Source organism: Martes martes (genome assembly GCF_963455335.1).
Source record: "Martes martes genome assembly, chromosome: 4".
Taxonomy (NCBI): domain Eukaryota; kingdom Metazoa; phylum Chordata; class Mammalia; order Carnivora; family Mustelidae; genus Martes; species Martes martes.
The window spans coordinates 210,982-224,391 of NC_137891.1; the positions used below are offsets into that span (position 1 = coordinate 210,982).

The following is a 13,410-nucleotide window of genomic DNA, read 5'->3' on the forward strand; positions in this document are numbered from 1 at the left end:
CTTTTTAAAAAATATTTTATTTATTTGAGAGAAAGAGAAACACACGAGGGGGTTAGAGGCGCTGAGCAGGGAGCCAGACACAGGGTTCCATCCCAGGACCTGGGATCATGACCTAAGTCCAAGGCAGACCCTTAACTGACCAAGCCACCCAGGTGCCACTCCTTTTCCTTTGTAAATATGTATTTCTTTTAGAGAGAGGGAAAGAGAGCATGAGTGGGAGGAGGGGCAGAGGGAGAGAATCTCCAGCAGACTCCCTGCTGAGCAAGCAGTCTCGATCCCAGGACCCTGAGATCATGACACGAGCGGAAATCAAGAGTCAGAGGCTTAATCGACCAAGCCACCCAGGGGCCACCCCCCTACTCTCTTTCTGTACCACTTACCTTCCTCTGACAAGCTTTACCAGTCATTTTGTATTATGCATTTTGTAATGACTCCCCCTCACCACTACAATGTTAGCTCTATGAGGTCAAGGACGTGAGGCAGGAAAATGAAATGTCCACGCTAAAACACAGGGTTGACAAAAGCAAATAAGCAGAGAGCTCAGATGCTACATGAGGCCAGGCCGAGTGACCACTGTGTCCACACAAAGGCCTTGGCCTGGACTCCCGAAGGCAACCACACACGGCCACACCGGAGCAGCAGGTGCCCTCACCCGGCAACAAGACCAACAGCCGGGGAGGGGGAGGTGCCGTCTGATGCCCACCCAGGAGGACACTTGTTTATAATTGCTTTATTTCCAGGAAAAAAAAGGAAGATCCAGGTTTCTCAACGGAACAGACACTGACATGATCACATTCAAACATCTCACTGAGGAACAGCTCCTGGAAGGAATGGCTTTGTCTGGGGACACCCATCAGAGCCAGCTCTCCCCAGTGACTGCAGTGGGGTCACAAGCTCCGTCAGGCCTGCAGTTTGAGCTCACACCTCTTCTCCAGGTCAGCCATCTCCTTGAGGACCAGCGCCACGCTGTACCGCAGCTCTTGGAACTTGGCCGTGGGGATCTCAAAGCGGTGTGCTGAACCATCTGAAAGCTTCAGCTGCATCAGGACACTCGGCTGTAGGGAGCGTGCCAGGGCACTGGTGGAGATCGCCACATCCACCCTCCAGCTCAAGTGGGAGACGTGGGGCAGCCAGGCCCCCTGCTGCCTGGCTACAGAGTTGAGGAGAGGCCGTTGGCTCCCAAACACCACACTGGCCAAGTCTGTGACCAGGTCTTGGGGGATGCAGAGCTCCTGGAGCTGATCCTGGAAAGTGTCGGGCTTCAGGCTGGCTGGGGGCAGCCGGATGGCCTGCTGGAGCAATGTGTTTGTGCCGGCGAGGAGGACACCCAGCCGTTCTTCTGACAGGTCTGCACTAGCCCTGAGGCGCTGCACAGCCTCCCGGCAGTCCTCTCCCTGCAGACTGCTGACCACCAGCTTCAGCAACTTTCTGAATGTGCCCCTGTCCAGGTCTCCCAGGAGCCGGGGCATTGCAGCCACTTCTGGGGGGAGGTGGGCCCCCAGGAAACTCACCCGGCCACTGTGACTATCGGCAGGGTAATGCAGGTATGGGGCTGCAGTCCCCACGGCAGACATGGCTGCTTCCTCCTCTTTGATCAGGCAGCCCAGAGGAAAGGTCCCAGCGGCAACTGCCAGGGTGGGGGAGAAGAGAAGTCCCATAACTCCCATGTGCTCTAGGCCAGAAAATGAGGACTAACATGGCCTCTGCCTTCAAGGTGCTGACAGCATGAATCTCCTACAACACCCAATGGCATGGGAGGTGCTCTGAGAGCAGGTGGCAAACGGGCCCACTTTAATCCCCGGAAGAGAGGAGCCAGGAGGTGGCAGGGAAGGGAGACAGGGTGGGGAGGGAAAGAGAACCAGAAACCAGAAGAGGAGACATAAGTTCTCCTAATACCTAATGGAGAAAAGAGTGAAGGAGAAGAAAAGTCCAGGGAACCCAGGGACGTAACAGCCACTGCTGCTGTCACCAACCACACTAAGATCACTCCACTTGGAATCGTGACAATGGCTTTGCAGGAGCCAATAAGGAAACTGAGGCTCAAACCCAACCGCCCAAGGACCAGAACCCAGGCCTATCAGAAGTCCCGCTGTTTGCACAGCGCAGGAGAAACCAGACACAGGCGGGCAGCAGCAGGGCACGCGACAACAGAGACACCTGCGGTGCCTGGAGGGAAGGTCTGTGTCAGTACCTGAAAGGACAGTATAATGTCCTGGCGCGTGTCGGGTGACCGAGCCACACACCTGCTTACACACGAGAGGCGGGCTCGTCCGCTCCGAGCGCTGGACAGAGCTCGGCAGACTCAGATCCTGTCCCCACGGCGCCCACCAGGCCCAGGGTCCTCACCATACAGCGAAGCTCGGGGGACCGGGGGACGCAGGGAGACCTCGACTGGCTTCACCGTACCGCATCCTCCCGGGAAGGCCGGGGCCCCCTCGCCCTGCGTCAACGACCACGCAATGCCCAAACTCGGGTTCTCCGCAGCTGCCCGGCCCCTACCAGGAACGGCCTTCCGCTGCCCCGGCCGCCCCGCTGCTCTGGCCCTGCTCCGGGAGGCTGCATGCTGCCCCGCGCTGACGCTCTCCTGGCCACCGGCCCGAGGAAGGAGCTGACAGAGACCGGCCGGGCTGGAGCTGCGCCCCGCGCTCGCCGCAGGGACCCCGGCCACCTGCCGCACGGCCGCCCACGAGCCGCGGACCGCGCCCCAAGCTGCCCCGGATCGGCTTCCAGAACCTCCCGGATAGAGCGGCCGAGGAGCCAAGTAGCGGTCTGCGGCCTCCGCCCCGAAAGAGCGACCCCAACCCCGCACCCCAAAGCCCGAGACGCCCCCGCACCTGCAGAGCTCAGACTGCAGCTGAGGCGCCAAGCGAAGCCCACCGGCGCGGCCAGACCGGAAGCGGGCCGGTTCCCGGAAGCGACCCCGAGACACTTCCGGGCCGCTCTAGGACGCCGGGAGGACCAGGCCCTCTGTGATCCGGCCACGTGAGTTAGGCCCCCGGCGCCTGTTGTGAGGGGGTGGAGCGGCCCTGGTCGGCGGGTGCACCTGCCGCGGTCGCCCGCGGGCACTTCAAAGGCCGCTCAGGGAGCGGCGGGCGCTGGGCTCCGCTGGTGTCCGGGGCGGGGTGGGGGTGGGGGACCCTGACCACCGGGGCGGACCGGGAGGGCCCGGGAGAGGAGGGCCAGCGCCCAGACCCCGGGGCCGCGCCGCCCGCACCCCGCGCCTGAGCTCCCGGCGGCACATCCGAAGGCCGGGCCGTGCGGCGTGCGGGCTCCGCCGGCGCGAGTCGGCGCGGGGGTGGGGCGGGGGGGCGGACCCCCCGTCGGCACGGGAACGCGCCTCGGGGAGCACGTGGCCGGCGGGCGGACGCGGGCCGGGGCCGCTGCCCAGCGTCGGAAGCGCGACAAGCAAGAGGACGCGGCGTGGACCGACCGCGTTCCTACGCGGAGACCCTGGTCCCGGCGGGACGGCCTCGGGGGTGGGGCCTTCGGGCGGGCGCTGGGCCGCGAGGCCGGGGCCCCGACAGCGGGGTTCGCGCCTTCAGGAAGCGGACGGGGGGCCGTGAGAAGCCGGCGGCCGACAGCCCGGGCCGGGGCTTCGGCCGAGCCGCCGAGCGGGCGCCGTCGGCTCGGGCTTCCCGCCTCCACGACCCGGAGAAGAGCAAGGGATGGCGCGGGGGCGGCCGCAGGGGCCCTTGCAAGCCCTGGGCGGGAGCGGGGAGCAGAGGGTCTTGCGTCGTCTTAAGACGCTGCTCAGGTCGACCCTCATTCAACCAGCCGGTCCCGGTCCCGCGAAACGGGTTCCTCGGTGTGAAAGGGCCGGGAAGGGACCCTCAGTTGGGATGGCGCCACGAGGCCGGCAGGGGGCGCGCTGACCCCCTCGGAGTCCGGCCCGCGGACCCGGAATTCCCGCCCGCCGGAAGTAGAGGCCTTTCCCCCTCCTCCCACGCCCCCCGCAGCCCAGCCAATGAGAAGCCGCTATACTTCCAGCCCCCAGTTTAGTCCAATGGGCTCTCCGTTTACAACAGCCGCGCCTCGCTGGACCGACGCGCCCGTCTGCGCGGTGCGGTTGGCGTCCGGAGCTGCCGCTCTCTGGGCGCGCGGAGAAGACGGATTTTGCCGGAAAAATGAGGGGCGGCCTCGTTTCCTGCGGCCGCTAGCGAGAGTGCGGGCCGGTCACCGCGCGGCGGGCTGAGTGGTCCGCGGTCGGCTTCCCGGCTGCCGCGGGGCCGGGAACCCCCGGGTCGGCGGTGCTGGCGGGTCCTCGGCCTGCGGCTGCCGGGCCGGGGCTTGCGGCCTCCGCGCCGGTGGGGGTCGGGACGCCCCGCTGAGCGGGCTCCCTTCCCCGACGGCGCGCGGCAGCCTCGGGGTCTCTGTGGAGGCGTCACAGTCGTCCCCTGGTTTTACGGGGCGGGTGCGTCGGTGTCGCCGCCACGGCCGCGTGTGACGTGCGACCGACACTGAGGCGGGCCCGTGTCGGATGCGTTTGGGGACACGGACCCTCCCACCGCCGTCCTCTGTGTCTGCGGGCGCGCGTGCGGGCTCCGCGGGCTCCGCGCCCGGGGCAGGTTTCCGCGGACGAGTGGGCGTCGCCGGCCGCCGGCGCTGCACCGCGAGGCTCTGCGCGCCGCGTGACCGTCCCGCGCTCCTGCCGCGCGCGTCCCCCTCCCCGGCGCCCGCAGTGCTCGCCTCCGTCGCTGCACGTCCGGCTGTCGCAGACCCACGCGGAGGGGAGAGGACACGGAGTTCGTCCCCCTCAGCTCCGTGTCCTCCGGGCGCGGCTGTTGTCGCAGACGGCGGGTTGCCTCGCCTGAAGCGGGGGAACGTTCCATCGCGGGCGGACGCGCGTAGACAAAGCCGTGCGACTCGTGTGGTTGTGCGCACGGTGAATCCGCACGTTACACTTTATCCGCTTGGTTGACTGTTCGCGTCTTGGCTGTTGTGAACAGTGCTGCGGTGGACACGGGACTGCCGAAAGTTCTTGGAGATCCTGTGTTCAGTGCTGTTGGGTACATACCCGAAAGTGGGCCTTTTAGTTTTTTGAGGAGTCTTCATACTGTTTTCCATAATGGCTGTAGCGGTTGACATTCCCACCAACAGCACACAAGGGTTTTCTTTTCTCCACACCCTTGCAGACGCTTGTTAGGCTTTTTTTTTTTTTTTTTTTTTAGGATTTTATTTATTTGAGAGGGAGAGCACAATAGGGGGGAGGAGCAGAGGAATGGGGGCAAGCCGCGCCAGGTGCAGACCGGATGCAGAGCTCGAGCCCATGACCCTGGGACCGTGACCTGAGCCAAAACCAAGAGTTGGAAGTTTAACCAGCTGAGCCACCCGAGCATGCTGGGTTGGTTGGTTGGTTGTTTCAGTAATACCGCCCTCGCGGCTCTGCGGTTTTGATTTGCATTTCCCTGATGAGTGAGGTTGAACATCTTTTCATGTGCCGTTGGCCATCTATATGTCTTCTTTGGAAGAATGTCTTTTCAGGAACTTAGCCCCTTTCAAAATCTAGTTATTTGGGGTTTTTTCTTTTGTTTGTTCTGTTTTGTTTTTCTTGCTGTTGAGCTGTATGAGCTCCTCATATATTTTGAATCTGAACCCCTTATTAGGTGTGTGGTTTGCAGACATCTCCCCTATTTCACAGGTTGCCTTGTCACTTGATGGTGTCCTCTGCTGTGCAGAAGCTTTTATTTATTTATTTTTAAACAGCCTTTTTTTTTTTTTTTTAAGATTTTATTTATTTGACAGACAGAGACCACAAGTAGGCAGAGAGGCGGGCAGAGAGAGAGGGGGAAGCAGGCTTCCCGCGAGCAGAGAGCCCGATGCGGGGCTGGATCCCAGGACCCTGAGATCATGACCTGAGTCAAAGGCAGAGGCTTTAACCCACTGAGCCGCCCAGGCGCCCCTGTGCAGAAGCTTTTAGCTTGTAGTCCCACTGGTCTACGTTTGCTTCCCTTGCTTATGCTTTTGGTGTCACAAAAACTCATCAATGTCAAGGAGCTTTACTCCTGTTTTCTTTTAGGAGTTTTATGGTTTTAGGGCATATGTTTAAATATTTAATCCATTTGAGTTGATTATTGCATATGGTGTAAGATAAGGGTCCAGTTTCATTCTTTGGCATGTGGACATCCAGTTTCCCAATGTGAAATAGTAAGAAACACATATGTATGTCTCTGCCCCAAGTTCCCACTAATATTTAGTCTTTGACTTCACTTCAGCACCAAGCTTCCATATGCCTTGTAATTTCCAAATTGATAGGAGTGTCTGAGTGATAGTGTCCAAAGTGATAGGAGTTTAAGGAGTGACGCTTAAAATGCTTGCAATTCCCTTGGTGATAGGAGTGTCCTTTTTTAAAGATTTACTTTTTTATTTATGTGTGTGTGTGTCTGTGTGTGTGAGAGAGAGCTTGCATGCGAGTTGGGGGAGGTACAGAGGGAGAGAGTCCTCAAGCAGACCCCTTGCTGAGTGTGGAGCCCAGCCCGGGGTTCCATCTCATGACCCTGAGATCATGACCTGAGCCCAAACCAAGAGCTGGACATTCAACTGAGCCACCGGGCACCGTGTGGAGTCTTTTGTTCTAACGTGGTGACTCTCAGTGTGCTCTTGAGTGGTCTGAGTAGAAGCTTGGAATGTTCAGTCCTACTCCCTTGTCCTCCAGAGAGGGGAGAGGAACTGGGAAATAAGTTAACTATCGATCGTGCCCATGCGATGAAGCCTCCATAAAAATCCCCAAATATGGAGTTCAGTGAACTCCAGGGTTGGTGAACACTTGGAGATGCGGGGAGAGTCACACCTTCAAGGGCATAGAGGACTGCATCATCCTGTGCATCCCTTCCGTCTAGCTGTTCCCGATGAGACTCTTCTTAATAAACCAGTAATCTCGTAAGTCAAGTGTTCTCCTGAGCTCTGTCGGCCACTCTAGCAAATGGTCAAACCCGAGGACGGTCGTGGAGCCTTTGACTTACGGCCAGTTACTCAGAAGCACAGGTGACAGCCTCATCTTGGCAGTTGGCCTCGAGTGGAACTGAGTCCTTCCCTTGGGGAGCCGCCTTGACTTCCCCAGTCCGCCCGCTGTGTCTACACGGGGCTGGCACGGCCGTCGTTACCCACACTGCAAGGCTGCCCTCCTTGCCCTTCTCCGACACACCATTCTTATGTGGGCCTTATGTGACTTCCCAATTACTGCCCCTGACTTAGAGCTTTCAGACTGAAGACAAAGGGGAAGCAAGAATTTCGTTAGTCAACATTTTCATTAGCAACTTCTTGAACCCATGAGCTCTTCCTTTTTCCCCAAATAGGCAACAGATACCTTGCTTGGCAACTGTGGTGGCCAAGAGAATGTTCCTAACACACCTGCAGTTACAGGGACCTCATTAATTAAGGGCTCCGTGGTTGAGCTCTGAGTCTTATTAACATGTTTGTGCTGAGGCCACACCTCCCAGGGCTGGTCCCCATCAGTACCGAGCATGGCAGGGACACTAAGGCAGACCCATTCCTGGAATACACAGGATCCCGAGGTGGCAGACTTGGTCTCAGTAAGTTTGCTTCGATGGCACAAGCCTGGGATGATTCCACCCAAAGTTCTCCTCTGTTTGGGTCAGACTTGAATTGTGGCCGGACAGCTCTCCCCGTCTTCCCTGACTCCCTACTTTCTCTTATGCCAGTTCTTTCCCTAATAAAACTTTTGCATATATAATCCTGTCTTGGTGTCTGCTTCTTGGAGTACCCAGACTAACACAAATGACCCGTGCATGGGTGATCGAGAACACATCTGGGGCTGTTTTGCCCACTGTCTGGCTGGTGAGGATGACGCTGTCCTGGTTAATAGGTGGTCTCTGGCACGAAATGGTGACTCGGTTGCTAAGATGTCACCTGAGCCAGTGGGAGGAGATGCCACCAGAAGAGCAACGACACAGGCATTTGGAAAACATGGGGGAGAATGACAGAATGACGCAGTCCTGAGATTTTGGAGCATGGCTGTGCCCTCTGCAGAAGAGAATTTGCCATTTGAGAAACAGGTCTTGGCATATTCCTGGACCCTGGTAGGGGAAAAAACGCTGATCATGGGAGATCAAGTGGCTGTGTGTCCTTATACTCCTCCCATTACAAGGCGAGGTCTCTATGGCTTGCAAAGGCATAGTGTTACGGAGGCCCAGCAGTGGCCCGTTACACAGTGGAAATGGTACGTCCAGGATGATGCCCGAATACGGCCAGGGGACACAAGTAAGTTGAGTGAGCAGGTAGCCCAGCCTCCCATGTGCCTCACCCCCCCAGCTCACAGCCATGACCATATAGGGGTTTCTGCATGACCATGACCAGCTAAAGGAGGAAGGAGGGCGCTGACTTGCTTTCTAAGTGGATCAGCTCAGTAGCTGGGTACATGTCAAAAACGGGCAACAGCAGCTGCATTATAGCCACACACAAGCATGGCCTTGAAAGCCGAGGAGAGGGAAGATCCCCAAGGGCCGGAGCTGCCAGCTGGGCACCTGCTCATCCACCCTGTGTTGAGACACAAGTGGCTTGTGATGAGAATATACAGATTCCTGGGCAGTGCCAGGGTCTTGGCTGCCCGATTGGGGCCCAAAAGTAAGAGAGAGCTTGGGAACGAAGAGGTCTGGAGTAGAGGACATGGGAGTGGGCACGGAATGTGCAGATTTTTGTATTGGAGCTGAACCAGAAAGCATCCACCACAGAAGAGGCACCAAACAACCTAGATGTCAAAAGAACTTGGGACATTAGCCAGCCTTCATACTCAGCCACTCGGAGCCAACAAAGTGGGTTCCTGAAAGTGACTGTGGTAACAGAAATGGCTCTCCATGGGCTGCAGCATGACCCCGCCCCTGGGATGGGGCCTGTCTAGCAGCTGCCCCTTCTGACTGTCCAATGTGTGGGAACAAAGCTGACTACACCAGGAAGGCTCCTTCTACCCTGGAAAGGCCAGCGGTTTGTTCTCACAGAGATGGAGACCAGCTCTCGGCATGACTTCGCCTGACCTGCCCGCCCTCAGCCAGTACACCTGGGGCTTGCAGACAGCTTCAAGCATTCAAGATTCCACAGGCATGGAATCTCACCTGGTGTGAGGTCCACATGGGGGACCCATTTGACCCTGCCGGAAGTGTGAGACCCAGCGGTTGTATCCTGTAGCATATTACCCAGAGGCAGCTGGCCTCGCAGAATAGTGGACTGGCCTTCCGAGAGGTCAGCTGAGGCACAAGGTTGGAGAAAACACCATCCTTTGGGACACGTGCATTAAATCATACTTTGTGCTTACAACGTAAAGATCACATGGGTCTGGGATCTAAGGGCTGAAGCAGTAGTAGTCCTACTCACTATAACTCCCCGCTATCCACTGGGGGTTTGTTCTTCAGAGGCCCATGGTTCTGGGCTTTGCAGAATTGGATGTCCCGGTCTCCAAGAGGATGCAGCAAGGGTCCCCCTGAACAAGCTCTCGCCGCTGCCAGCATTGATTGGTAGGAGTCACTGGATCATGACTCAGTCAGCAGGAGGCTGGCCTACAGTTATATGAGGGAGGCAGGGAGGAGTGCGTCCAGACCCAGATTGTCTGTCTTGGCCTCTCCTGGTTCTCCCATGTGCCGCAGTATCCGTAGACAAACACAATGGCAGCTCAGCTAAGAAGGGTACAAGGGTAGGGGGCTCAGACCCTTCTGAATGAAGGTTTGTATCACAACACAGGGTGAGACAAGACCTACCATGTTGAGAACAGAGGGTGGGGGTACTTGACAGTAGATAATGGAGAGGGGAGTGAGAACTTTTTGCCCTGAGATCAACTTCAGTGCTGGGAGTCTGTTCATCCCACTGACCTTCTGAGTTTCATCTCGGGAAGAAAGACCACAGGAGAGCGTGGATATCTGAACGGTAGTTACAACTACAGAGTGCAAGGGCTGGACTGTGGTGGTCCTGAGAATGCACCTTACAGACCTCCCACTATAGGAAATGGAACTCGGGTCATAAAACTCATCGCTTAGTTTGCCAAGTCAGTGCTAAGGCTAACCCTCCCACAGGCTACTCCCTGCCAACAACTGAGTACAGCAGGAATAATGGGCACTGTCTGGGGGTGGCTGGGACTCCTCTGACAGCTGGCTTTCGTTCAAGGGCTCCCTGACAGCTTTGTTGACCCTGCCTTAGACTGCTTGGCAGTCTGGAATGGTTCCACCCAACCTTCTCTTCTTCACTCTGGGTCAAATCTGCATTGTCCTAATTCCCTCAGTGTTTTCTCTTACACAGATATTTCTCCTAGGACTGTCCTTGCATGTTTATTCTCATCTCGGCATCTGCTTCCTGGAGCCCCTTGACTAACACAGAAATCCGTTTTCCTATCATCCTTTACCCCAACCACTTGGATGGAAGCCGTTTCATTCTTCTCAACTGACTTCCTCAGTTAGTGCCCTACATGCACCTGATGCTGACAGGACTCTTTTGACAACACTCAGGGCCCCTTTTCTCTTGGGCTTCCCTGGAATCCTAAGCCTACTTTTCCCTGGGCTGACATTTATTGTATTGCCTAGAGTGTCCTTCTGATGGCCTGCCAGTTACTTCTGTGGGGCATAGGGCTGCCACTTCCATCCTTCCTGGCTTGCTATTGGGAGCCACCAACCAGTGTTTGGATCCTATGTTAGAATGGTCACATTGTGGGGTGCCTGGGTGGCTCAGTCGCTTACGTGTCTGACTTTTGGTGTTGGCTCAGGCCCTGATCTCAGGGTCCTGGGATGAAGCCTGGCATCAGGCTCCCTGCTCAGTGCAGAGTCTGCTTGAGATTCTCTCTCCCTCCCACTCTGCCCTTCCTGCTGTGCTGTCTCTCTCTCTTGCTCTCTCTCACTCGCTCTAAAATAAATAAATTTTTTTAAAAAAATTTTAAAGAATGTTCATGTTGTATTAATTTCCATGTTATGTCTCCAGGAGGATGTTCCAGACCAGCTTAACTTAAATCTCCACGAATTATCAATAAGATAAAGTGTATACAAACAGGTTTACACTACTATGAATGCTCTAAGTGTAAATATAATTTTTTTCCCGAGATCTTTCCAATACTCTGAGGATTTTGCTGCAAGACAAAGACTGATGTGAAATGACTGAGAGCTTCAACTGAAGTCTTATCTGTATTTCCAAAATTAATCCTAATCCTGTAAGCATGCAATATCTGATGGTGACATTGGCTTGATTTCTCCAATATGAATTTAACTATAAGAAAACATGTGTTTCCCTTGGGGCACCTTGACTCAGGTGGTGATTCTAGGGTCCTGGGATGGAGCCCCACATCATGCTCCTTGCTCAACAGGGAGCCTGCTTCTCCCCTGCCTGCTGCCCCCCCTCCAACTTGTGCATGCTGTCTGTCTCTCTCTATCATTCACTTTCTCTGTGTCAAATAAATAAGTAAAATCTTAAAAAAGGAAAGAAAGAAAAGAAAAGAAAACATGTGGCTCCCAACTATAGGCGTTCTCATGTCTGTTGTGTATATGCCGCTCCTTTCCAGAATAAATTTGACATTTAATAAAGTTTGAAAAGAGTGGTATTCAGATGTAATACATCAACAGAGCTTTTTCCATCAGGGTGGATTTTCTGATGTAGAGTAAGATATGAACTCTGGATAAAGGTTTTCCACATTGTTTCTCCAGGATGAACCCTCTGATGGTGAGTAAGCAAAGATCTCTGACAGAAAGGTTCTCTACATTCATTGCATTTGCATATTTCTCTCTAGGGTGAACTCTCTGGTGTGGTGTAAGTTGGGAGCTCTGGCTGAAGGTTTCCCACACACCACCACACATAGGGTCTGCCCTGTCTTTGCTGCTGAATCTGCTGTGAGCTTCGAATGAAGGCTTTCCCACACACACTGCATTTACTGGGCTTCTCTCCAGTATTAAGTAACATGTTGAGTAAGATGTGAGCCCCAACTAAAGGATTTCCCACATTCATTACGGTGCAGGGTTTCACTCCAGGGAAAAGTCTATAACATAGAGCAAGACGTAAATTTATAATGAAGGCTTCCCCACACTCTACACGAATAAGGCCTCTCTCCTGCATGAGTTCTCTGATGTCTACTAAAGAGTGGTCTCTGAGAGCATTTCCATATTCATTGCATTCACGGGGTTTCTCTCCAGTATGAATTCTTTAATATAGAATAAGTCGTTATTTCTGACTGAAGTCTTTTCCATATTTTGTTTTACAAGCATTTTCCCATGCTGAAATGACCACAGGGTTTTCTACATTCTTCACACTTAAATGGCTTCTCCCCAGTGTGAGTTCTCTGGTGTTAAGTTGTGAGTTAAGACTGACTGCTTTTCCATATTTATTATACCCCTAAATTTTCCCTTTGCTATGAATAAGTTGATTCATGATTAGTTGCATAAGCTATAAGCCATAAAGTCTTTCAAATATTTATTATATTTATATGGTTTTTATCCAGTGTGAATTTTCTTTTTTTTTCCTTTCTTTCTTTTCTTTTCTTTCTTTTTTTTTCTTTTCTTTTCTTTTTTTTTTTTTGTGGTCCTCTAAGATTTAAAGTTTGACTAAAATCTTTCCCACAGGGGCACCTACGTGGCTCAGTTGTTAAGCGTCTGCCTTCAGCTTAGGTCATGATCTCAGGCTCTTGGGATTGAACCCCACATGAGTACCTCTGCTCAACAGGAAGCCTGCTTCTCCCTCTCCCACTCCCCCTGCTTGTATTCCCTCTCTTGCTGTGTTTCTCTCTGTCAAATGAGTAAATAAATATCTTTTAAAAAAATCTTTCTCACGTTCAGGGCACCTGTGGGACTTTTTTTCTAGTATGAATTTGCTGATAAAGAATAAGATCTGAATTGTATTGAAACTTTGGCCACACTCATCCCATCTATGGGCTTTGTCCTCTCTGGGATGTTTCTCAGTGACGTTTTCTCCTAATTCATAAAATTCCTGGTCACTCTGCCACATTGAGTGTTTCATCCTGTGATATGATCATTTCACTAAAGCTTTTATTCCAAATTAGGGATTTCCTCAAAGCAGCCCCTTTGGTATTTTTTTGACAGTTGTCTGATACATCTTCGTCTTCCCTAAGTCTTGGCAGGAAGTCCTGAGGGAGTATTTCTAATACACCACGGGTGGCTATGTATAAAATATTTACAAATAATTGTTCATTCTCGATCCCCATTACAGAATATGAAAGAAAGAAGAGGAACAAAGATGCAAACATGACCACCTCTGTGCAGGCCCTGAGGAGTCATGTTTAGGCAGCTGCTGATTCCTATCTCCAGAGCACATGCTGGTTGGAAGTGGTGGTGATTAGATTTGCCAGTGATTTCTTGGCTATGACAACAAAGGCCACAGGCAACAAACTGAAAAATAGACAAACTGGACTTCATGAAAAAAATTTTTTTAATTGTGCATCAAAAACATTATCAATAGTGGTGCTTGGCTGGCTCAGCC

General features: G+C 53.9%; 1 protein-coding gene across 1 annotated transcript; it reads right to left on the bottom strand.

Annotated features, from left to right (window-relative positions):
• Window positions 1-710: 710 nt before the first annotated feature.
• Window positions 711-2,909, bottom strand: COMMD5 (COMM domain containing 5). Its single transcript, XM_080799935.1, has 2 exons — window positions 2,835-2,909; window positions 711-1,627 (listed from the first exon to the last, which is right to left on the bottom strand). Exon 2 carries the CDS (start codon window positions 1,572-1,574, stop codon window positions 900-902), a length of 675 nt encoding a protein of 224 aa, XP_080656061.1. The 5' UTR covers window positions 1,575-1,627; window positions 2,835-2,909; the 3' UTR covers window positions 711-899.
• Window positions 2,910-13,410: the final 10,501 nt, after the last annotated feature.

Excerpts from the sequence above, each read along its gene's own strand:
- COMMD5 (XM_080799935.1), bottom strand. The coding sequence starts at position 1,574 with ATGTCTGCCGTGGGGACTGCAGCCCCATACCTGCATTACCCTGCCGAT.